Genomic DNA, 27,214 nt, shown 5'->3' with positions numbered 1-27,214 from the left:
GAGTCCTAGGGTCCCATACTTGGAGGGGATGCAGAGGTGCCTTTTAGAAAATTCCTCAGCTCCTCACATATACAGGGACTTAGAGTCAATCATGGTCACCCATGCCTCTGTCCTTAATATAGAGATCTCCAGAGGGAAATGATATACGAGAGCTGCAATTGTGGTTTTCTTTCAGTATCATTTTCTTTCTATGTAGTAGAGCTTAGCAAATTTTTGTAGAGAGACTTCAGAATTATAAAGACTTACAGTTTCCAGCAGCATCCTTGTCAGTCAGCTTTGTGTACCAGGAGCTAAATTGTGATCAGTCTAGTTTAGCAGAAAACACTGCAGTCCACCAGTTTTCTGAGGATTCTGTGTCTCTGGAAATAAGGAGCACATTTTTCTTCTCGAAAGGTATGTGTCAGGGAGAGTATGAAAAGACTTTGCCAGTGGCCCAACAAGGGTCACTTACATTACATCCTCCAAAACATCTAGGTAAGTAATTCAAAACCCTTAGTTGAAAAATTCAGTTACCAAGAGTAAAAGTACAAGGAACCATGAGTAAAGAAAATGACATAGAAATAAATTCCTTCAATACAGTTCTCAGGGCACAGGCAGAGGGGCCCAGAGGCAGCAAATCATGGACTGCCTGTGGGTAACTTACACGAAAGAGAAGTAGAGTGTTTTAAAGGCCTGTTTTCAACTTGAACATTGGCTTCAGGAGAAAAAGGAAAAAGGAAGGAAACTAGCATTTTGTGCATCAATTACATGCCATCTATTATCCCAGACATTTTATCTGTCTCTTCTATTGAATTCCTAAACAAATATGCGAGGTGCGTAATATTTTCCCGTTATTGATAAAGACAATGGATGAGAGAGAATAAGAACAGTTATAGCTGGTGTTGAAACCCAGGCGTACACACCACCCAACCCCACTGCTCCCTGAATGAGGGGGGCTCAAGGAAGAACCAGGTCAGCAATGGGCAGCACTGGTCTTTCTCAGAGTCTCAGACCAGGCTGCCCTGCCAAAAGGATTTTCTCTACTGGTCCAATGTCGGTTTCTGAAATTTCACCATAACATTATCTTCTCTAGTTTTCTCTGTTATAACATGAAATATGATCATAAGGAAAGAGAGGAGCAGGTCTTTCGCATAACAGACAAGGAAAAGGACCAGAGTGGGGAGCTGGGAGACAACGAAAGCACCCTTCAACAATTGTAACCAAAGATTGGTTTTACCCTCAACAATGACTTTATAATCTGAGTTTTAAAAAATGGAATGCAAAAATGTTGACATCCCATAGAATAATAATGACAGCATTTATTAGATAGAACCAAATTATATTGCCAATGTCCAGCCATTTATTACCCTCGATGGCAATTTTATATGCTTCAGTTTAATAATTACTCTGAGTTCAGTACTGCAACACTCTATCTATCTTAACTCATTCAGTCCTCACAACTTCTCTACAACAAAGTTAGTGGCTGTCTTAAGCTACAAGCAAGACAGACACTACTTTCTGGAGTTGGGCTGGAATTCTAGATTCTGAATCCAGGCTGAAGTGGTAGAAGACAGAGTAGGTTTGGACAAAGTATCTTGCAGTGCATGAAAGATGCACGACAGAAGACCCAGGGACTCAGGGGGCCACCTTCAGGATTCCATCAAAAGAGCTCCTGCAGGTTCCTCAGTGACCTCGATGTCACTAAATTAAAAGACTTTGTCTTACTTAACCTCTCAGAAGCATTGAATAGCTTGTCTCTCTTGAAAAATCCTTTATGTTTTCTTCCATGACACCATCACGTTTTGCTGTTGTTTATGTTTTCTTTCTTTTTCTCTTTGCCTAGTTGGATGCTCCTTTTTGATCTTCTCTGCAAGATCCTTCTCTACCCTTCTGTGATATTTTGGTGTCCCTCAAAGCCCCATCTTAGGCATTCTTCTGTTATTACTCTGTGTTTTCTCCTGGGGCTACCTTATCGGCACCCTTGGTTTCAGTTATGTGCATATCCCCTCAGCGTTTATATCCAGAACCCGGTCACCTCCTCTTAGGCCAGATCTACGATTTAAATGTCTACTTGAGGGGCTGGCCCCGTGGCCGAGTGGTTAAGTTCGCGCGCTCCGCTGCAGGCGGCCCAGTGTTTCATTGGTTCGAATCCTGGGCGCGGACATGGCACTGCTCATCAGACCACGCTGAGGCAGCGTCCCACATGCCACAACTAGAAGAACCCACAACGAAGAATACACAACTGTGTACCGGGGGGCTTTGGGGAGAAAAAGGAAAAAATAAAACCTTTAAAAAAAAATAAATAAAATAAATGTCTACTTGATATCTCTACTTAGACGTCTTATAGGCTTTTGAAACTCAAGGAGTCCAAGACTGAGTTTGTGATCTTTCTTTCCAAGTCTGATCTTCCTCCAATATACTCTGCCTTATTTAATAGCATCCTTGTTTAGTCCCTAAAGTATTTTCAACCTAACTAATGTTCCACCTCTGTTTACTTTATTCTCCACCGTGGTCATTATCCTCCCCTGCAAACATCCATCATGCCTTACCTGAGCTGCTATAATGGCCTCCTAACTAGATTCTGCACCTACTTTATCCTTTCTAATCTTTTCGACATATTGCGGAAAAAAGAGACATAACAATTATCACATTGCATTTCTCTCCTTTCAGATCCTTCAGTACTTTCCTGCTGTCGTAGTGACATGTTCATTGTATACCACATCCTCTGTGTTTCTCTGCTAAGCTCCTAAGGAAGAAAAAACAACTCATGCAAAGGCCCTGTGGTAGGAGATAACTTCCAGATCCCTGAACATGTCATTTCATCTCCTACCGCAGAGCCTTTATACAATTCATTTTCTCTTCCTGGACCACTCTCTCCATGCCCATTCTTCTTGACTAATTGGCTCCTGATCTTGTAATTCAGATCTCTCATTTCTATGAATAGGTCGATTTTCCATATTGTATGTTTTGTAGCATTATACAGCTCCTTGTTATAACATTTATTTACAGTCAGCGTTTCATATTGCTACCCTTATTCAGATAGGAAATTCAAGTTTATAAAGGTAAGGTAATATATCTGTGGTTGCTCATATTAAAAGTGGCTAAAATTAAAGTCCCATGCAAAATTGCCATACTCCCAACCCCTTGCTCCTTGCACCTCGAACTGCTGGCTCTCCTGTAACACTCTATGAATCAAAGACATCGATATCACCATCATTATACCTACACCTGGGCCTGTAAATTCACTGGCAGTCTTTAAAGCTTTAATTTCACTCTTGATTTAAACTCAGAATTGACTTTGTGCATTTCCCAAAACACCGCATAGATTCTATGTGGAAATCATTTAGCTCATGGGTACAGTCTTATTTTTTTGTTTTAATGCGTATTATTATCCATCATTTTCATAATTCATTTTATCGACAGAGGCAGGGTGAGATAGATTATCATATGCAAGTCGTGCTTATCCCATTACAGTCATCAGCTCACAACAATTAAATGAGATGGAATTCTTTATAGTTGGTACAGCTTCTTATCTGTTTCCAAGTTCAACGGGAAAATTTAATGAGCTTACGAGTGTGGGGGTGGAAATGATGACATTCTTTAAGATGGTAACATGCTCCAACAAGGTCTCAATGACTCATTCTTTAATCCTTTAATTGGAATCTTTCCAAATTTAAAATGTCAACCAAGCCTTGCCGGGGCCACATAATTGCCCATCTCCATTTATTCAGAAACATGGATAATGTGATATTTCTCTTAGGTTTACTTTCTTTTTTCTGATACTCCAGTCTGAATAAAGACATCGAAAATGGAAATAAAGCCTAGGAAAGGAGAGGAGAGGGGATGGTTCTTTTAAAACATTGTTTCCCAAGGCACTGATGCAGGAAAAAGGACTAAAACATGTGCAAGCGTATTTAAAGAGAGGATATATTGCATGGTCTAAGGAAAAAAAAAAAAGAGAGAGAGAGAGAGGAAGAAAATAGGTTCTAGAAATTGGGCTCTGTGCGAGTAAGTTTTCATCCAGGTCTGTTGTTTCTGATGCCCATTTGCCTATTTAAAGAGGAAGTGGTGCAACTGACTTTGCTGGAAGAGGAACATCACAAGTCATGGACTCATTTCAGCCGGCCCCAGAAGCTTCTGGAGCATTTTGGAAGCACCCCAGAAAGTCATGGTATGGAGCATCCTGTGTCCGTGAGCCAGCTCTCAGCCTGGTTTTGTGGCTGTGGATTGGCATCAGCACCCAGTGAAGCTGGGCTATAACATAAAACTAAGCAGTGCACCAGTGCAGGCATGGAGGGTATTGAGAACAATAGACAAATCCAACACGTAGAGTGTCTTTCTGGAACGTGACCAGGCAACCTGAAAATCACCCAGAAAACTAGGGCCTGGCAAACAGGTGGTGTGGAAAAGATGAACAATGAGAGTTTCCACCTGTCTGTCAAACATGCTGCAGCATCCCCTGAAACCTGGGAACAAATGGCTTCACCATTTTCCTTGTGACACTTTACCCTCTGAAAAGGATTTTGTGAGTCGGGAGTCTCAGCGAGGAGGCCAGGTTCGGATGGGAAAGCCCCACTGAGAGGAGCTGAGTGTAGAGTTCCAGAATGGGGAGGGGGGTGAGTTAGGGGTGGTCAACTGGGGAAAGGATTGTGTGAAGCCCGGAAGGACATGGTGTAAATGAAGGAGAAATATGAAATCTTCAGAGCATCTGCAGGTGAGAGTTGATGCGTCACGCACAGCTTCAAGCAGACAATCCCCATAAAGGCAGAAATGTCTACGTATTCATTAGGCATCAGGTCTTACGGCATCAGCTACGTGAGAAGCACTGCATGAGGTGCTGGGGAAACACCATGAGCCGAATGAATAAATCAACAAAAACATGGCCTCCTGCACCATTGAAGCTTACGGCTCGGTGCAAGCCCTTTGGAGCTAGTGACATTTAATTTGAGCTCAAAAAGATGAGTAGGCATTTAAAAGACAGATATAAGAAGGGGCTGGCCCCGTGGCCGAGTGGTTAAGTTCGCGCGCGCCACTGCAGGCGGCCCAGTGTTTCGTTGGTTCCAATCCTGGGCGCGGACATGGCACTGCTCATCAAACCACGCTGAGGCAGCGTCCCACATGCCACAACTAGGACCCACAACGAAGAATATACAACTACGTACTGGGGGGCTTTGGGGAGAAAAAGGAAAAATAAAATCTTTAAAAAAAAAAAAAAAAGACAGATATAAGAATAATATTCCAGAGAGAGAAAGAGTTGTCAGGGTCAGGGTTATAAGGAGTTAAATGTTAGATACGCAGGAAGAAAAGAAGAGTAGATAGTATGGGGGGGGCGGTGTTGTATCAGGCATATATCTTATATGTTATGTCTGTCGTCTATATATTCCCTGTATTCTTTTGCCCCTCAAGATTAATAATTTTGTAACTATAATAGACATAAAGCACTTATTTAAAATTTATTATGCATTTTGCATAATAGTCACCCATGAAAGCATCATCGTATTTGAAACAATGAACATATCTACAACTCCCAAAAGTTTCCTCCTGCCACTGTGTAATCTCTTTCCTCCACTCCACCCTGCTCCTGACCCCTGCTATCTATTTACATGCTTTTTGTTACTGTAAATTAGTTCCTCTGTCCAGAATTTTATATAACTGGAATAATACAACAAGTACTCTTTTTTTGTCTGACATTGCACTCAGCATAATTATTCTGAGATTCACACATATTGTTGCTTATGTCAATAGTTCATCCCTTTTTACTGCTGAGTAATATTCCCTTGTATGAATATACCACAATTTGTTCATCCATTCATCTGTTAATGTGCATTTGGATTATCCTTTTTTTTTTTGCTATTAAAAATAAACCTGCGTTGAACATTTATGTACATAATACATATGCTTTTGTTAGTCTTGAATAGATACCTAGGAATGGAATGGCTTTATCACAAAGTAGGTGTCTGCTTAACTTTCTATGAAACTATTTTTTAAGCGGTCATACCATTTTACATTTCAGGCAGAAGTCCAAATTGCCCCACACCTGTGGTATGGTCAGATTTTTTTTTTTTTTTTAAAGATTTTATTTTTTCCTTTTTCTCCCCAAAGCCCCCCAGTACATAGTTGTATATTCTTCGTTGTGGATCCTTCTAGTTGCGGCATGTGGGACGCTGCCTCAGCGTGGTTTGATGAGCAGTGCCATGTCCGCGCCCAGGATTCGAACCAACGAAACGCTGGGCCGCCTGCAGTGGAGCGCGCAAACTTAACCACTCGGCCACGGGGCCAGCCCCTGGTCAGCTTTTAATTGTAACTATTCTAGTGGTTATATGTCTCTTTATAGTTTAATTTTCAATTTCATAATGACTAATGATGTTGAGTATCTTTTTGTGTACTTATTTGCCACTTATATATCTTTGGGGAAGTGTTTATTCAAATCTTTTGCCGATTTTTAAGTTAAGTTGTTCATTTCCTTATTATTGAGTAGTAAGAGAGCCTTGTATATTATAGTTACAAGTCCATTGCTGAATATATAGATTGCGTAGTTTTTTCCCAGAGTGCTCCTTCTGTTTTTATTTTCATAATGGCGCCTTTTTGAAGAGCAAACATTGTTAATTTGTATGAAGTGCATTTTATTGATTTAAAAAATTTTATGGTTTGTGTCTTTTGTGATGTAGTTAAGAAATCTTTGCCAAATTTGTGATTACTAAGATTTTCTTCTAAAAGTTTCAGCATATGAAGTTTTACATTAAGGTCTATTATTCTTTATGAGTTTATATTTGAGTAAGTATGAAGTTAGGGTCGAGGTTCACTTTTGTGGGTATGGCTATACTATTGTTACAATGTCATTTTTTTAAAAGATCCTTTCCCCATTGAACTGCCTTGACATCTTTGTCAAAAATCAATTGGCCATGTATGTTTCCATTCATTTCTGGACTTTCTTGTTTGTTCCATCTTTATCTGTCTATGAATAGGCCAATACCTTATTGCCTTGGTTACTATGGCTTTATAATAAGTCCTAGAATAAAGTAATTTGAATCCTTCCACTTTGTTCTCTTGGCTACCAAAAGGTTTTTTAGGCTATCTAGATCTTTAGTATTTTTCATGTAACATTTGGAATCAGCTTGTTAATTTCTACAATAACGACAACAACAAAATGCCTCCTGAGATTTTTAATAAAATTGCACTCAATGTATCTATCAACTTGAGCAGAATTGACACCTTAATAATATAGAGTCCTTTTAGCCATAAACATGATTTCTCTCTCCATTTATTTAGGTCTTCTTTAAATTCTCTCAGGAATGTTTGCTAGTTTTCAGTGTACAGGCCTTGTGTATCTTTTGTCAAGTTTATTTCTATGTACTTTGTATATTTTGATGCTATTGTAAATGATACTTTTATTTGAATCTCTGATTATTTGTTACTATTAAATAGACATACATTTAATTTTTGTATCATCTATCCTGCAACTTTATATCCTGCAAACTTGCTAAGCTTACTTGTTAGTTACACTAGCTCTTTGTAAGTCCATCAGCTTCTCTGCATAGATGATCATGTTGTCTGAGATCAAAGACAATTTTTCTTCTACTTTCCCTGAGAGACTGGCTTTAGTTTCTGTTTTTGCCTTATTCCATTGACTAAACCTTCAGTACAATATTGAATAGAAGTGATGAGAGTGAGTATTCTTATTTATGCCTGATCTTAGAGGAAAAGCATCTAGTGTTTTACAGTTAGGTGGAGATCTTTTTATAGATATTCTTGATCAGGATGAGGAAGTTCCTTTCTATTCCTAGTTTTTGAACGTTTTCATCAGGAATGACTCTTAGATTTTGTTAGGTAACTTTTCCCCTCTAATCTGATAATTGTCATTTTTCTTGATTTGAATTTAATTAAAATTAAAAATTAGAATTGTGAATCACATTGATTAATTTTTAAAGATTTAATATTAATATTAAATTTAATATTAAAATATTAAACTAACCTTGTATTCCTTGTATAAACTCCACTTAGTTGTGATGTATTATTTTTAACTTCTTGTTGGATTTGACTTGCCAAAATTTTGTTAAGAATTTTTACGTCTGTGTCAATATGGAATATATGTTTGTAAATTTTTTTTTATATCTTTGTCTAGTGTGGGTATAGAGGTAATGCTGGCACCAGAGAATGAATTGGAATGTTTTTCTTCCCTTCAATTTTCAGTAATGAGAAGACCCTGAGATGATAGAGACAATGGGATACAAAGGAATTAGTCTTTAATAAAAATACAGCACTTTCTCTAGTTAAACCATTCTCTAACTTCAGTGTTCAAGAGAAACACCTGAAAAATTTCCTTTAAATAAAGATTTTGATTTAAAAGGTCCAAAATGGATGCAATAGCTGGTATTAGCAAAGCAAAACAAATCTCCCCCAGGTGAGTCTTACGTGGTTGATCCATGTTCTGAGAATTCTTAGTCTACTCAATGCTTCTCAAAGTACGTTTCATAGACCAGCAGCATCAGAGTCACCTGGGTCTTTCAAAAAATGCAAATGTTTGGTCCCCACTTCACACCTACTAAATCAATAACTCAGGGTGAGAAATTAGGTGGCTTCTGTCCTTCAGTAGCCCTCAAGGTGACTCCAATGCCCGCTAAAGTTTGAGAACCACTGCACTATGTTAATAAGAGAGAAACAGAAAGGAATAGATACAGATGCTGTTAAGTGCATATTTTGTGTTATAAGTAGAGATAATTTCTTCTACACTGACTTCCTTTTCTTTTATAACATCTAGGGAAGATCTGAGAGTGAGGGAGGGGAGGGGATGTCAGATGTTCGAGTGGTGTGGAGAAGGTATGGACAATAACCAGGAAAGTGGGGAAGCAGGCTGATGAGATTGTTAGTCACTAGTGCCTGTCTACTTGTAAATGTGATTGTCAACTTTTATGATATCCACCTTACCTCTTGTGCAATATTCTCTCCCAATTCTGAGCTGCTCAAGGTAGAGGTATGCAGGAGGTAGTTTCTTGAATTTTTATACAGTTATTTTGCCAGACGGGTAAAGGGAAGGAGAAAGGGATACAGCAGTTGAGGGTATTTGCAGGAGGGTGAATGACTATAATCATGGACCATATTCTCTGTGCTGGATAAAGAAAGGAATGAAGACAAGAGGAGGATAATTAACAGAAAGAAAGTTCTGAGATCTATGGATAAAAAGGTCTTGATGAAATGGAAGGACTGTTTCAGTAGATGTATTTCAGAAGATGAGCTGGGAATGTAAATGATAATGGCTGAAAAGTGAAATGCTTGTTTTTGAATTCTTGTGGTTTTTTATAGTAAGAAGCTATAGGATGTGACCTTGGTAATAGAGGTTGAGATTATTGTGCCAGATCTTTGGAATTGAGGAAGTCATAGAATGGGTGAATAAATATTCACATACATATTGAAGTTCTCTTTCATTAGGGATGTCAATCATAGTAGTGGGTGGATGAATGGGAGACCAACAGCCAGGGACCAAATCAGAAAATACGATGACCTCAGTATCACATAAAATAAATTGGAATTCATCACTGGCATAAGAAAGTTCTCATGGAAATATATTTCTTTCTCTAGCAGATTATTTTGGGCTGCACTACAATTTCAAAAATGTGTGTCCCCAGTATGTGCTAAAATCCTGGAATGTCTTTTGATAATAAGATTCATAATTATAATATCTGTGCATGAGTTCTGATTTAGCCATGCAGATATAAAAATTAATAGCCGCCTATCCTATAGACCATTGCAAAGAAACTGAACCATAATAACTTCCTCATGTTTTCCTGTTCATGACAGAAATAAAAAAAGCTTGCTTTGAAAGGCTCCTACCAGCTCAGAAGTACAAGGATGGACATTGTCTCTGCTGTGCCCTGCTAACATCCATTCTAATTCTGTTTTTCAAATTCACAGAGAGTGAAGAAGTTTATCAAAGGCAGGTGCTGTCAATTTCATGTATCATCTTTGGAATTGTCATCGTGGGCATGTTCTGTGCAGCATTCTACTTCAAAAGCAAGTAAGACCATTTCTCTTGAGTGTTAAAAAGCTTACTTCTCAGAGGAAGCACTTTGTCTTTCTTTAAATTCTCAGTCTCTGCTCCAGGCAGAGGGATCTTGGGCAAATGGGTCTATCGAACATCTACAAATGACTTTGAATCTTTCCTAGATCATAGTGAGTGTGTGCAGTATGTGCATGCATGTGTGTGTGTGTGGTTAATCTTTGATGCACATAGCGATGATTCTTCTCTGTGATCATGAACACTCCATGTCCTTTGCATTTGTTGATTACCTGCTGGAATGAAAGGCTCAGTGTCTGCCTGTCCCTAAGGGGTTAACTCTCTTGAACAGAGAGGTCACTGCTGTGACCTAAACATTATCAACCAGGAGCTAACCTTTTCCCAAAAAAAGAAAACCCACAGTTTTTCCTTTCCTATTGTGTTTACCTGATATTCATAAAGGTTTTATCCAAATATGAAATATGAATAGCATAAAATCCACTTTAGTTCACCAGTTGGTACACACATATCAAATATATCCCATACCTCCCTTGCCAAGAAATCAGACTCTCTGCAGCTAGAAGTGCTTATTTTTGACTAATAAAGTAGAATAAAAATATGCATACATATTATGTATATAAGCATGTGCGTGTATATATTTATTCCAAACGAACTTTGATAGCGGTATTTTATTTATGGAAATGACATAATCTGCACTTAAAATAAGAAATACAGATAAAAATATTAAATTTCTTGGTTTCCTGTAAGGCACGAAGCCTTAAGAAGTTGGCACAGATTCTGTTCCTATGTCTTGTCTGAAATCCAAGGCAATGTGTAATTGCTTTTCTTTGGACCTATATTTCTTACCCGTTTGCTCTTCTAAAAATGGATCAATTTCCAGATATAGTCTGTGATATCTATCTTCATGTTGTGTCTGAACTTTAAAAGAACAGCAATTCTGATTTTAAAAAATAATGGAAACTCAGGTATGATTCCAGAATTAGGAACTATTATTTTTAATAAACTATTTCAGAATAGGTTTAGATTTTCAGAATTACTATGAAATAGTACAAATAGATCCCATATACCCTAGACCCAGTTGCCCCTATTATTAGCATCTGATATTAATACATCATTTTTGTCACAATTAGTGGAACAGCATTGATACAGTATTACTAAGCAAAGTTCACACTTTCAGATTTCCTTAGCTTTTACCTAATGTGCTTGTTTGTTCCAGGGCCCCCTCCAGGATACCACATTACATTTAATTGTCACCTCTCCTAGGCAATTCATAGCTGTGACAGATGTTAGTGTTCATTTTTGAGCAGTTACTCTTTATCAGGGACATGAGGTTTTCATGAATTATCTCGCATTCCTCACAACAATTGGAATTGTGCATTCTTGCTTTTTCAAATAATACCAGAATTTGATTTTAAAATATGCATTTGTCCAAGATGCACGGTAGGAAATTGCATATGGGGTCTTCGAATAGCCACAGCTCTAAGTTAAATCACGTGCTCTAATCCACTGCACCCTGTTGGCTCCCACAGCCCTCCTGCTGGCTGGTGGAAGTGCTTGGAGTGGCTGGGGAATGTGGCAGTCTGATGCAGCCCACAGCACATCACAGCTCCTAAGGAGGCTCCAGGGCGTAATGGTGAGGCTGTCACACACCCCAGCCATGCCTCTATTCAAATCTTCACACTGCCACTTGCTTATTATGCATTATTAGGCAAGTTACATCCAGTCTCTTAGCCTCAGTTTCCTTTTTGGTAAAATATGGCCGAAAATAATATCTCCCTTTTAGAATTCGTTACGGATTAGTGGGATAATGCTGTAAAGAGCACAGCATAGTGTTTAAAAGGGTCGACACTCAATGAAGGCTAGCTCTTGTTAACACCAACGGTTTTCCACACTGGAACATAGAGACTGAGTCATTACAAAATGAAGAGCTTGCACAAGTGTAAGGGGATAATCAGACCCTGCAGGGTGTTAGGAGGGTCTACTCACAAGTGCTGTGTATGAGAAAGAAATTGTGTATTTAACAATAAGCAAATTACTATGAAGTAGCAAAACACTTATTTTTAGAGTATAATTTGTAGTTGTACACATTTAAATGAAAGAGTCTTTATGACAATCCCAAGAACAGAGAACAGCTGGATAACTAGGGGACTTCCATCTTCAGGGCTGTCAATCTCTCCATCTCTCAGCAGCAAGTGGGCTCTGAGAGGAACATCTCCTCCTGGGGCTCAGCGAGGTGTCAGGGGTTTCCTGGAAACACTGCTCAACATCAGATTTATTATGAGAGGCTCAGAGGACTGAGCCAAGGGAAGAACGCTAATCAGAATGTTGTCTTTCTGCCTGCCCAGCTGGGACACATTTTTATTAAAAAGTAAATAAATAAGACAATGTGAGAATAATAAAGTAATAATAAAAATTGAAGCCTTTTCCAACTAGAGTTGTATTTCTCATGAGATACCTAGAGGATATTTCCTTATTCTAGTACAATTTCCAGTTATGATCTTCCTTTATTTTTCTTTGCCTGAGAGGAATGCCACACCCCACACCACACATCTAATCTAGATAGCCGAAAGCAATGTAAATTTTTGTAACACTCTGCACAGATTTCTTTGTGCTTATTCCTGGAATTCTAATTCCCCTCACAAAACCTTGAGGATAACAGAATAGTCATACTTTACCTGACTTTTCCTTACTCGCACACATGCTATAAGGTGGTTTATATGAGCACAATTTTTTGACTTCATTTGGAAAGTGCCAACTCTTCTAGGATTCTAGGACCTCTCTATGATTGGTTTTCAAGTAAATTCACTTGAACCTCCATCCTGTATCCTGGGATACAATTTCTGGCCAGAGAAGGTCAGCAGTTACCCAAAATCTCACAATCCTTGGTCATTTATGTTTTACTTCCCATAATCCCTCAGATCCTGCCACTCTGGTCCTTTCTCCACTCTCTTGTCACCTTGTCTGCTTTCTCAGGAGCCTAACCTGCAACATTACAAATAATGTTTTGTGCGCCTGATATTCCCCAACTTACATCTCATTTCTTTCTGATGAATTGGGCCAGAGAAACTTAAAGTCAATGGACGATTAACACCGACACGGTTAAGCTCGTCGCGTTCCCGTGTGCAATGCCCATATCTTGTCTTCCCCAGAGCAACTGCTCTCAGGAGAGAGCTAATGGAAGCTTATTGCAATCAGACGCTTCTGAGTTCCTTTGTTCCCATTTGCTGAGGGAAGGAGGAAAGAGCAAAAATGTATGTGCTTGGGAGAGGGGAGGGGTGATCCAGAAGGAGACAGGTTAGAAAGGGAAACCCATTTATCCTGGAATGTGAATGAGTCAGAACTTGAGTGAGAAGAGAGTAAAGGAAAGCAAATTATAAAAGGATTTAGGAAATGCAGTCAGACATCCTTAGGAGGGAAAATTCCTTTAGAAGTTTATATTTCCCAGACACCGAATTGCTAAATTACTGAAAAAGACAGTATTTCTACTATTTAATTCTTAGCAATTGGTCCTTACTATGTGCCAGGACCCCTTTTCCTGCTTCGTGATGATTTCCTCTGCTAGAACGTCCTGAGCTCCATTGGTTTCACCAATGAATCCCTGATAGGATTTTGTGGCCGTAACATGCTTCTTAAAATGCTGATATGATAGATTTATTTTTAACAATAGGCTACCGATTAATTGTTAGGCAGCGGGTAGATTATTACCACTGGATTAAAGGAACTAAGAGTACGGGAGATAAAGGCCTCCCAAATAATTGAAAAGATAAGAGAAATATTTAAATGAACAGAGCTACATCACACTGAGGTTATAAATTCAAAGGAGGCATTAATGCTCAGAGCCTCCCCTTCCTGTAGCAAACACTGTGACTTGCTTGGGAGAGATGCAATTAGTCCGATCTTTCCTTTTATCTTGGAGCCAGTGTTTGAATTCTTCTGTAGCATCTGCCCAGACAACTAAGCTTGCTCAGCGATGAGAGGCAGGGGATGAACACTTCACCTGTGTTCTCACGTTTAGTTTCCACAGCATCCTTGAAAGATAGCTTTTACAAACTCCATTTACAGATGAGGAAATGGAGGCTCAAAGAAGTGTAGGAAGTCAATCATTTTGATTTCAGAAAGCAGAACAAAACCGGTGGGTGGCAGAGCTGAGATTCAAAGTCCAGTCTCGCTGATAACCAGGCCTGTGCTCCGTAGTGTTGCCTGCCTGGAGAAGCTCACTGCAGAAGTGCACATACTCCTCCGATGGCTCCATCCTTCACAGGGAGCTTGGGGAAGCGGGAAAGTTCAGGGGATAGGATTCTGCAAAGTTTTGTTTCATGGGTACCGAATCTTCTGCTGATAGATAATTGTAGTGAAGCTCTGGGGAGAGAGCAACTAATTAGGCAGTAATTTGTTATATCCTTCTAGTACTGCCACTGAATGACTCAGACGACAGTCACTCCACATCCACAGGCAGGAGCACTTTCTTTCTTTAGAGTCCAAATACTGAAAGGCATCTCAGCCTTCCCACTGAGAAGCTGTGGGACCATGGGCAAGTGGCTTGACAGTCCTGAGTAGTAGTTGAGAGTACAGAGGAAAGAGTGAGGTGCCCTGTAAGAGTTAATTATTTTTTTATTATTTACAATGTAGGAATAAAAATGTTTATATTCAGGGATGTTGTAACAATAAATAAGCTGTTTCTAAACTGTAAAAGAGAAAATACACACGTTATAGCATGTATGCAAGCCTGCAATCAAGCTACACATATTTGAATTGTACCAATATAAATGTTGTAAGTATGTTATGGGTGGCCGCTGGGCCCAAGCTTTAATAATTTGTTTCACTGGTCACTTCCTCAGAGCATTTCCAATTCCTTGCAGTGGGGCACTCAGGGTTAGGGACCTCTTACATCCATGGGGGCCAAGACACTGCATCATGTTTCTTTCTGCCTTTGAAGCACCATTGGTGTCAATTCCTGGATGACGATGGCTAATACCAGCTTCTTTCTAGACAAGAAGTATTTCTTGGTGGGTCTGAAAATGAAGGAAGTATTCTGTTTGTTCACCGAGTTTCTCCAGCTTTAGCAAATAACAAATAGATACATTGGGAATGAATGATCCTCTAAAAATTTGAATAGAGTAAATTTATGTAACTATTTATACATTTATTTCTTGAAATCTGCAGGAAACAAGCTAAACAAATCCAAGAGCAGCTGAAAGACCCACAAAATGGTAAAAACTACAGTCTCAAAGCATCCAGCGCAATGGCAAAGTCAGAGAACTTGGTGAAGAATCACGTCCAGCTGCAGAATGTGAGTTGCATTCTACGCGTCTCTCCCCGCAGCCTGCCTCAGCACTCCGGGTCCAGAGGGCGTGGGCAGCCAGCCATCAGACTTGTATATTTTTTTCAATACTTTGTAGATTTTTGCTTAAATCGTCTTGCAGTTCCATGTGTGTACACGTGCATGTGTACTGGATGAAAGAGAGGAAAATTAAATCTCAGCTTTGGATTATAATCGGTAACATAAATTAATCTCCGGTAGCTTCTGCTCTTTGTTCTGTAAATACTTAATGAAGCTCTACTTCATGTCAGAAATTGTGCTGGGCACCAGAGATACAATTTTACCAACCATATGGGATCCTAAGTATAGTAAGAAATACAAACACCAGAACCAGAGGGAGTGACACTGAAGCAGAGGTTGGAGAAGAGGAGACCAACTGGAGATGGGTGGGGACAGATACGGAGGCAGCTTCATAGCAGAGCCAGGCTTGAACTTTTTTTTGAAGAATATGAAAGATTCACCCAAGAGTCAGAGAGCTAAGGACAAGAGACTAGAAGAAACAGAAAGAATAAAGGCGTGGATTCCTAAGAATACCGGCTATGTTCAGGCAACTCCAAGGTGAGGGGTGGGAGAGAAGTAAGAGGTGAGAGGTGGGAGGTGAGAGTTGTGGTCCCAAAGTTGGTACATCCTAACACCAGGCCTTAAAAGGATACCGGAACTTGAAGGTAAACAAAAACTCTTTGAGTCCAACATTCTTTCTAAAGTAGTTTTAATCATTTCTGAGATATATTGCAAGACACTAGATGAAAGACAAGCGAATACCATCTTAAGACATGCTGAAGTATTCCTCTCAGGGTGGCAATTCTTTGCCCCCCACACAACACTGTACCTCTGGATTCTGAGACACAAAACAAAGGAACAAAGACCACAGTATAAACTTAGTATTTGAGCATAATAGGCACTCACTCAGGACACATTCACGCCCCTCCAAATGCGTAAATCGCCGAGAATTTATCCTTCATTTGTGATTTTAAGAAATCCTTACCCCCAAAATTGCCATTGTGCTGTGTGTAACAGATGTTCTTAGATGTTTCATGTGGGATTCATAAATTAGAATTCCTTCCCTGCAAAATTTTGTTAAACTTTTCTTCATGGCTATGTGTACGGAACATTCTTTTCTGAAACAGAAAGAAGCCTTTTGTTAATGATTTCTAATGAGTGTTATCCCACCACATTAAAACGATGGCAGGGATGGAGGGCTTCAGTTCCTCAGCAACCAGACTCGTCAAAGGCAATCAAAACTGGGCGATAGTTAAAGTGATGAGGACAGATTTTCGTAGCAATGTACTATTGCATTACCGAAGACAGTCCCGTGTGAACTGAACTCAACTTCCATTTGCACAGAGGGGACGGGGCAGTTTAAAGGGACAATGAGGGCATGGGAGGTGGGGGGCAACAGCAGGGACTGGACAGAGTCAGGGAAGTGAAAAATTACACAGTCAGTGGAAATGTGATTTGGCCAGCTGTGTGTGTTAGCTGGCAGTTATTGAGTTTAGGATTCTCTGCTTCCATGAAGACGGAAACAGAAGCCCTATCCTCCCTAAGGATTACATTTCAGAGAAATGGCTTTCAGGGCCTTGAGAAAGTCACTCCTGACTTGGAGGAGATGCACATCCATTTCAAAGGGGCGGAGGAAGGTTGACAACTGTCAGCCCTTTGTAGTAAATTCTTTAAGAAAGGGATGTCAGGGCCTAGTTCGGGCATTGGCTGGAACAGACAGTGCATTCTTTTGGAGGCCTTGAGTTTTTTTTGTGTTTTCTCAGACAGGCACCTTAAGCGGGGCTAAGATGACCCCAGGGGTGTAGCATTAAGCTGTTAGAAACCACGTCAGAGTTTACTGGAGTCTTTGAGTGCAGGAGTGGGTGGATGAAATCGTTTGTGCAGAGAATCTGCAGTTTTTACAGGCCAAAGTTGAGGCCTAGCCAAAAACAGGGTTCAGAGGAGGCCATCTAAAGTTTGGTCAAAAAGAGAGTCTTTGTCACCTATGCCGTTGACAAGGTCGTAGCCAGAACACACACAGATTTGCGTGCTTCGTCACCTAATATAAGATCGCTAGCATTCTCTGTCTTCTTTACGATCTCCACAAACTCACTGGGGCATAGCATCATGGTCCAAAAGCGGTCACCTCTCAGTTTTCTCATTTCACCACTCCTATTAGGCATTCATGTTCTTTCTTACTGTTTACTATTAAAACAATAATAAAATAAACTCTTCACTCATGTGCTCCCTCCACCCCTTCTTTGATTGGAATTATTAGGATTGGAATTACAAGAAAGAAATTACTAGCTATAGGGCTTCCAACACTTGAAAGACCTCTGAGTACATATGATTTTTTTCTCTCTCTCTCTTCCTTCCTCTCCAGCCCACCCCTCCAAAACATTGTGTATGTTGGCACAGAGCAGCAATGAGTGGGCTCACCAAGATCATTCCCTCAGGGCCCAAGATAGGATGTGGGAAAGTATCTTTTTATAGTCACCCCATTTCTGAATAGAGTATATATAGGATGTATACATATATATTTGACATATATATATATAGGTGTGGTGTGATCAGCCAGGACGACACATTCCATGGTATCATAGTCTAAAGAGCTACAACGAACTTGGGAGTTCAGGCAGAGAGCAGATATGAGAGGAAGGCATTCAAGGACCCTGAAAAAGGAGAGCAAGGTGCATTGAAGAGACATGCACGCCAGCCATAGCATTCTGCGTGGTGCCAACCTGGGCTCAAGGGACGGACTGAGCAGGTCCCTTAACAAGACTAGACTGGGGATGCGCAGGTTGCTTTCCCAAAGGCACATTTCAATTGCAGCCTTAGAAAGCAATGTGGGTCATTACCAGCTTTGTTATTCCTTTGTCAACATTTCTTTTGCTAATTTAATAGGAGAAAATGGTACTTTTCAAAAACTTTGCATTTCAGTATTTGAGAGTATAGTATAATCTCTTTCCACATATTTCTAATCAAATTTCTACTTTGGCGACTTCTATGCTGATACCCTTGCTCATAATTTTATTATAAGAATCAAATAACAATTTGACTGCAATTTTTCATGCCAATGTTATAGCAGAAAATAGCAATGAAGAATAGATAACGAGAATCCATTAAAAAGGAACTGAAACTCTTAAGGACATTTGCTTTCTTTCAATACTATAGCTGAAACCCTATAAGGAGAAGCATATAGGACATCTGTGCAGTTGGAGGCCAGGTAGCACAAGGAGTCTTAAGGAAAGCAATAATCTGATGTGTGGCTAAGAATTTTTACATGCATATTGAAATACAAAGATACTGAAGAAAATTTGGGAAAGCATTTTTCCTTTTACGTCTGTATTGTTTTCTTCTGGCAAGAGCTATGAGGAAGTAGCAATGTCACTGATAATAGCAAAAAATGATAAATGAATTAGTGATAAAAGTACTAGCAAATAAGATGTACTGATACATACATAGAATCATGGTAAATAATATAAATACCTTGTCTCATTTAGTCCTGACAACGACTATTTAATTTACACCCAAGATGTGCAGAAGACGGAAACGGGGCTCAAAGCTTGAGAAAGGCAACCTCTGTCAGACAGCTAGTGAGTAGCTGAGAGCCGGCCCCACATCTTTATGACTAGTGGTTCTTAACAGGGGGTAATGCTGCCCGGCAACATTTGGCAAACATTTTGGGTGTTACAGCTTGGGAGGGGAGGGCTACAGGCAGCTATGAGTAGAGGACAAAGGTGCTGATCAGTATCCTGCAATGCACAGCATAGGCCCCTGCAACGGGAAATTATTCTTCCCAAATGTCAACAAGAGTGAGGAGGAAGTCCGGCATCCAAGCTCAAGTTGCAAAATGTGTCCATTAGAAAATTCTGAACAGCTAGCACAGGGGTTCTAGCACCAATATTCCCACTGCAGGCTTTCACTTCTACCATGTGGAGTGGTTTCAGGTCTTCCAGATACACTACAATCCATATCAGGCAAATCTGTCTTTATTTTATCTTGCAGCCCAGGTTAACTACTTGAAAATTCTTCGCAAATTGCAGTGTTTAACAAATGAATTGTCTGTGGCTGGCATTCCCTCAAATTCATTAAAGATTCATGGGGAAAGATTTCACTGTACAGTCATGTAACAAGATGTGAAACATATTATCCACTGAAGCCATACCCTGGAAACACCTGCCTCGGAGGCTGCAGAACTAGACCTGGCAGTGCCTTAGAAGCATCTAGCCCTTACCATCACCCACAAATGAAGCATTTGTGCCTCAAAGAGATGAACTAGCCTTCTTTTCTGTGTCCCGAGTGAGAAAGAGCTGGGGCTAGAATTATAACCTCCAGAGCAGTCAACAGAGTGAAACTTCTCAGCCTGGATCAGGGATCAGAAAGAGAAGTCATCGAAACGGAGAGGAACCATTCTTTCTTAGAATCAAGAGGAAATGTACATAATTGAAAAGTAAGGGAACAAAATTATATACCCCTTCCCATCCTTTTTTTAATAACCATCTTAGGAAAGATAGGTTTATGGGGGTAACATTCACTGAGAAAGAATTGGAAGATAATATTTGCGTGCTAAAGGAGAATAATAAGAATTTAATGCCTAATATGAGTTTGATAATTGATAGAGAGTGGCATTCATTTATACAGAAATGCCTATTGAAGACTTCCGTATGTTGGGCACTGCATGAAGTGCTTAAAAAATACAAACAGAAGAGATGTATCTTGACCCCAAGGAGCTCACAGGCTAGTAGTAGAAATAAATATGTAAGCACATACTTTTTTTGTAATGTAGATATATTAAGTCAAAGTGCTATCAGAGAAAGGAAAAGGACATCTAAAATTGTCTAGGTAGGGTCCTGGCCCCATGGCCTAGTGGTTAAGTTCAGCGTGCTCCACTTTGATGGCCCATGTTCAGTTCCCAGGCATAGACCTACACCACTTGTCGGTGGCCACGCTGTGGCGGCAACCCACATACAAAATAGAGGAAGATTGGTATAGACGTGAGCTCAGGGACAATCTTCCTCAAGCAAAAAGAGGAAGATTGGCAACAGATGTTAGCTCAGGGCTAATCTTCCTCACCAAAAAAAAAAAAAAAAAAAGGACCAAGTCCCTACTTTTAAGGAACTTACTCATTACTGTAGGTGATAGATAGTAAGCAAATAATCCCACAAACAGGCGTGGAATGATCTCTGTGACAAGGCCTGCAGCCAACAGTGAACATGCTTTTAGAGCTTGTACAAGGCAGGTCTTGGAGTTAACCTGACAATAAGAGGGGTGAAGAGCTCTCTGAGAAGAGAGAATAAATCATAAGCACTCTGTCCCACTGGCTGAAGGGGCACCTGAGTGTGGTGGGGTGGCAGGTGATAGGGGATGGAGTGGAGGGGAGTGCTTGCTGTGCCCAGTGTCTGGAAAGGCTGTCTAGCTATTTTATCTTGCTTCAGCAGAAATGTGCTAAAGTTTGACTACAATAGTTATAATTCTTCCTGCTCTGGTACACGGTGCAAAAATTCTCAAAATAGCAACACTGGTCAAGTTGCTTTTGATTACTTGCTTTAGAGATCCATAAGAAATCATGCCCTAAAACACATCATAACTGCTCACTTTCACCATCCTCTGGGCTCATACATCAGACTTGCAGTAAAGAACTTTTCAACACTGACATAGGTGAGCTGGGAGCAACACAGAGAGACAGACATTTAAAACCACTTAAAAATATCTTCCCTCTTGCCTTTCTTGCCTGGGTTCCAGACCGGGTGATTATCAGCTCTGTCAACATTCTTTCCAACACAGACACTGTTTTCATTTAACCTTCTGACTCCCGCTGCGCGCATGTGGTGGACCTGGAAACAATGTTGTTGTTCTGCTTACAACATGCGCCTGCTTGTTTGATGGATATATTGATCTCAGTGCACCCCCAACAATGTGTTAGGAGCGAAGCAGGTGACGGCCAACAACAATGCACGTCCTCAGCTCCCCCGGAGCACCTCCACAAGACGTTCTTCCAGGGAAGCCAGCTGTCATGGATGAGTGCTCCCCATGGCATGACAGCGTTGAGCAAGGCCTGTGTGGGTATTTAAAATGAAAGTGCTTCAGCTCATGCTGAAATGACCGGTCAATGAGTGGACTATGGCATCTCCTTATTCAATTTTAAAGGGACATGTTGTACATTGTAGAAAAGGAGGTCTTAATGAAACATGTACGCACACAAAAACTCAAAACCTGTGAAAGTGCAAGGAAAGAATGTGTGATCAATTACCAGACTTTGTAACATGGTAGAGAAACGTGAATGGGGAAGGCCAGGTGGACAGAGGCCTGAGCACTGAAACTTGACTGCAGATATAATCCGATGGCTAAAATTGTGCTAACGCTGACTTCTCCCAAGCATGGAACTGCATGAATTTTGGAAGGAACCATATTAAATGCTTTCAGTGTAGAGCATAAAATATCCAAAGGCTGTGATCCTGGTCAGTTAAGCGACCTTCAAGGAGGATTGGTGCAGACTGACTATTTTGGAAATTAAACTCAATGGTTATGCATATTGAGGGCCTACAGCTGAGCTGCTCAGAAAACTGAAGGGAGGCAGAATTCTAAAGTCTCTAAATTCTAATTAATTGTAATTAATTAATTCTAAGTCTCTAAAGTTTTTTTTTTTTTTTTTGGTGTGTATCTTTTGCTTTTTAAAATATCTTTTTTTTTTTAAGTACACTTTGTTTCTTAGAACAGTTTTAGATTTATAGAAAAGTTGCAAGGATAGTACAGAGCATTCCCGTATATGTTGTGCTTAGTTTCACCTATATTAACAGTACAATAATATGGTACATTTGTTACAATGAATGAAACCATATTGATGCACTGTTATTAGCTAAAACCCATAATTTGTTCAAATTGCCTTAGTTTTTACCTAATTGCTTCCTCCATCCCAAGATCTCCTCCCAGGACACCTCATGGCATTTAGTTGCCCTGTCTCTGTAGGTTCCTCTTGGCTGCCAAAGTTTGTGAGATTTTTCCTTGTTTTAACAGCCTCGACAGCTTTTAGGAGGACTGCTCAAGTATTTTGTAGGATGCTCCTCTGTTGGAAGTGGCTTGATGTTTTTCTTATGATCAGGCTGGGGTTAAGGGCTTTGGGGAGAAAGACCACAGAGGTAAAGCATCACTTTCGTCACATCCTTCTCCTAAGTGCCCACTATTGATGTGATTTCTCGCTGTTGATGACCACTCTTGTCGTCCATCCGAGGGAGGGTTTGTCAGGCTGTTCTGTGGTGATGGTACTCTTTTCCCTGCCCCCTTTCTACGGAGTTCCCTTTGGAAGGAAGTGACTATGTATAGGCCACACTTAAGGTGTGGGAGTTATGGTCCCCCTTTGTGAGGGCGGAGCATCTACCTAAATTATTTGGAATCCTCCTGCAAAGGATTTGTCTCTTCTTCCTCATTTACTTATTTATTCCGTCATTTATTTATAAGAGTATGAACTCATGGGTACTTTTTTTAATGCTTTGAGTTACATCCAACAGGTAAATACTATTTTATTTATTTTATGATTACATTTTCTCAGCTTTGGCCATTAGTAGCTCTTTCAGTTTGTCCCTGTGTCAATTTGCCATAATTCATCAGTTCGGTATGGGGTTTTTGTTGAGCATGTCCTTGCTTCTAGGTGTTCTCAACAGACAGATCAAAGATATATATACATATATATATACGCACATATACGTAAAATGCATAATCACATATATAATATATATTTATTATATACATTTATATATACACATTATATAATATACAAATAAGTATATATTTTAATATATTATAATCCATAATATATAATGCAAGAGACATATATGCAATTATATAATTATATTTATATATCATATATAAATATATCACAAATATTTTATTTATTATTACATTTATTATTATTATCTGCTGAGGGGCCTAGAAGCAAGGAGACAGGGCTTATGTGCAGTACTTTTTGCCTTTCCCTTTACAGATTGCATTCATTTCCACGGTTTCTGAGGACAGCGCTGCCCCCACCCCACCTCCCACTGATGGTCTTTCACACATTTGCAATACAGTCAGTTTCCCTTGTCAGTTTACATTCCTGGGATCTCCAGACCTCCTAAATGATACTTATTTTGCTAGTAGATAGATTTCTTTACTAGATGTGGGGCTATTACGTTTACCTATTCCCCCTTGTGTGAAGTTTGGTAATTTGTTTCTTTTCGAGAAATTGGTCTCTTTCAACTTATTTCTCAACTTGGAGGGCATAGAGTTATTCACAGTGTTCTTTTATTAACCTATTTGTGTCCATGGGAATAGTAGTGATGGCCTCTCTCTTTCACTTCTATTATTGGTAATTTTCTCTCTTTTTTTTTTCCCACGTTAGCCTGACTAGAGATTTATCAACATTATTGATCATCTCAGAAAATCTCCTTTGCTTCTATTGATTTGCTCTATTCTTTTTCTGTTTCCAATTTTGTTAATTCCTAACTGTTACTATTTCTCTTCTTCTGCTTGTTCTACTCTTTTTTCTAGTTTCCTAAGGTGGAAAGTTAGATTACTGATTTTAGATATTTCTTGTTTTCAAATATAAGAATTTAATGTTGTAAATTTACCTCTATTCACTGCTTTCATTACCTCCCACAAATTTTGACACGTTGTATTTTTAATTTTCATTTAATTAAAATATTCTAAAATTTTTCATGAGACTTTCTCTTTGAACTTTCTGTTATTTACAGGAATGTTGTTTAATCTCCAAATAGTTTTGGATTTTCCAACTATCTATTATTGATTTCTAGTTTAATTTCAAGGTGGTCTGAGAATACACTTTGTATGATTTCTTTTTTTTTTAGTTTCTTAAAATGTGTTATATGGTCAAGAATATGATTTATTTTGATGAATGTTCCATGTGAGCTCAAGGAGAATGTGTAGTCTGCTGTTTTGGAAGCAGTATTTTATAAATCTCAATTAGATCCAGTTGTTTGGGAGTGCCCTTCAGATCAACTATATCCTTAATAATTTTCTGCCTGCTGGATCTGTCAATTACTGACGGACAGGCTTTGAAGTCTTCAAGTATAATGGTGGATTTGTCTGTTTCTCCTTTCAGTTCTACCAGTTTTTGCCTTATATATTTTTATAATCAGTTGTCAAGTGCCTATATGTTAAGAACTGTTTTATCTTCTTGGAAAATTGGTCCCTTTATCATTAGGTAAATGACATTTCTTTTATCCTACTTTATCCCTAATACTTTTCCTCGTTCTGAAGTCTGCTTTGTTTGCAATTAATATACCTACTCCAGCTTTTCTTTGATCAGTGCTAGCATGATATATCTTTCTCCACTCTTACACTTATCCTATCTGTATCTTTATATTTAAAGTGGGTTTCTTGTAGACAATATATACTTGGATTTTGTTTTTTCATCCGTGAGGACAAGCTCTGTATTTTTATTGGTGTATTTATACCTTGTATATTTAAAATGGTTATTGGTATAGTTCAATTAATATTTGCCATATTTGTAAGTGTTTTCTATTCTTTGCACTTGTTCTTTCTTTCTTTCTTTTTTTGTTCTGGTGTAGATAAGCTGATCTTGACTATGATTTTCTGTATTCATTTGTCCCTCCAGATGTCAGAGTGGTGCTTTGCCCTACAACCTCAATTATCTGATAGATATAAGAATAGTTATTGATATTCAGTTCAGCTTTTTTCTTGTTATAAGGACAAGAACGATGACCTCCAAGCTCTTTACTTGTCAGAACTGAAAACTAGAAGCTATTTCTAACTTCATCTGAACCAACAAGTATAGCATATTAGTTTGAAGGATTGACAAAGTATTGGACTTTTTTTAGTGTTTCCACATGTGTCAACCAAATCTGGATAGGTATAGTAACAATTTAAACCTGAATCTCAGATTAAATGCAGCCACTGAAATAAAAACAATTCTCATAAAGGCTGTGAGAGAAGGAAAACGATCTAAAATAATAAATTTTAGGAACAAATTTATGTTAATGGACCAAAATCATATAATTGAAATCAACTGTAGAGCAACAGTCTAAGAATTGGAAAGAAAAGATTTAGAACACAATATCTGTTATAAACGCTACGAATGAGAAGAACAAGTAAGAGGTGGATTGTATTCAAAACTTTTATCCAGGATGTTGAACAAGAGCCACTAGCTATCAGAATCCAAGTCTCATTCAAGGCAGAGACTCTGAACTAACCACCCAGAAGCTGAATTAGGCTTTTTGACACACATTCTTTAAAAAAAAAAAATGAATGAGTAGTTGACTTTTAACGATTTGATGATTTCTCTAGAAAATTCAGATGCTCCAGAAACACTTGTCTGATGTTGCCCCTGAAAGCCCTCTGAGGGAGCAAAGCAGAGGCTTACCTCCTCCGTTGTGACACAGACGTCCCCAGATCATCTCACTTGTCTCTGTAGCTGAGCCTTCCAGGCGTCTGAGTTCATCTTTTGAAAGAATTTATTAGAAGTTGGAGGAGGAAAAAAAAAAACCCAATAGATCTTTTATAGAACCCCAAAGTCAGATAGAAATTCAGGACATTGCTTACATTTAAGTAACATGTCCGCTCAATTCACTTTTTCCATGGATGGTTTGTAATAAACAACTTTAATTAGTCAATAAAGAAGCACCTATGAAGGTATTGCCATCTTTCTTTGGATCTTTGTAATTTTGGATTGTTGAAAACCACCACCTTTTCCAAATTATCTCCATATCTTCTTTTTGTTCTGTGTCAATTTACTCCATTATGCGAGAAGTCTGACCAGCTTCTGTACTGTAAGTCCATTTTGTAGAATTTGGATTCTGATTCAAGACATGGTCATTACTGCCACTATGTGGTTTCTTTGGGAAGTACTTAAAAAGAAAACATTTAGTTAGAGATTTTGAACTTAAGGTTACATAACCTTGACATTTTCCCCTAGTCTCCATAGACCATACCCACTGGTATATTCTTCCCCAAGGATAACACCTAAATAATAGTTTGTTTTACTTATTTTTTTCACCTACATCTTGCTTGGTTGTGTGGGAAACACATACATGCACACACATAAACACATGTACACAGAAATATATACGTCTATGTACACATGTAAAATCTATATGTGTATATATATACATACAAAGCTAAATACATATGTATATACACACATATATGCACTTAAAGTGCACATATGTTTACTGCATTTTCCTTATTTACACAAATAGATTCATATTATGAATACCTTTTTGTACCTTGATTTTATTCTTTGCAGTGGCTGTCCATTTGTGGACATTTCTATTGTTTCCAATTGTTTTTCTTTTGTGTTTGTTCTCTGTTCTGTTATTAAAAACTGTACCTCTGACATACTCTGGCAATTACATCATTTTGAACTTTTTCAGTTATATTAATGACGGAAATTCTTAGAAGTGGTATTCTGGATCAAAAAGTATGTATATTTAACATTTTGGAACATATTGCCAATTGTATCCAACAAGTGAGCACAAATTCTACTTTGTCTTGAATCTTTGCCTTTACCTAATATTCTTGAAATTTAACTTTCTCTATTCTGACTTTCTTTCCTTGACAATGAATGCAGTTGCACACCTTCTCATGTGTACATTGTATATGTCTTTACTTTTCTGAGAAATTCTTGTTCATACATTGTATGTCAATATCCAGATTTCAAAATCTCTCTAGTTTGGTTAGCGTTCTAAAAATATCATTTCTCAGAATAGTTTTCATCTGGAGTTTCTCAAAGGGAAACCTGCTACCCCTCACTGCCTGTTCAAGTGCCAAGTGTCCAGGCAGTGTCAAACTTGACAACTCGCTGGCTGGTTGAGATGCCACTGAAATTTCCTTTGGGAAAGTTTTCCTTAATGTGTCATCTCTATAGGTTTTTCTTAGGCTCCTGGGCCCTATGAGATACCATAGCCAAC

General features: G+C 38.9%; 1 protein-coding gene across 14 annotated transcripts in view; it reads left to right on the top strand.

Annotated features, from left to right (window-relative positions):
• Positions 1–27,214, top strand: part of NRG3 (neuregulin 3) — a 1,011,706-nt gene that overhangs the window by 971,961 nt on the left and 12,531 nt on the right. For all 14 annotated transcript variants that reach the window (XM_070616575.1, XM_070616608.1, XM_070616564.1 and 11 more), the window contains 2 exons: positions 9,889–9,991; positions 15,155–15,281. In XM_070616575.1, coding sequence (XP_070472676.1) covers positions 9,889–9,991; positions 15,155–15,281 — 230 coding nt within the window. The remainder of the gene's footprint in view (positions 1–9,888; positions 9,992–15,154; positions 15,282–27,214) is intronic.

The sequence above is a fragment of the Equus przewalskii genome, chromosome 1, assembly GCF_037783145.1.
Source record: "Equus przewalskii isolate Varuska chromosome 1, EquPr2, whole genome shotgun sequence".
NCBI lineage: Eukaryota > Metazoa > Chordata > Mammalia > Perissodactyla > Equidae > Equus > Equus przewalskii.
This window is presented reverse-complemented; position numbering and strand designations above follow the sequence as displayed.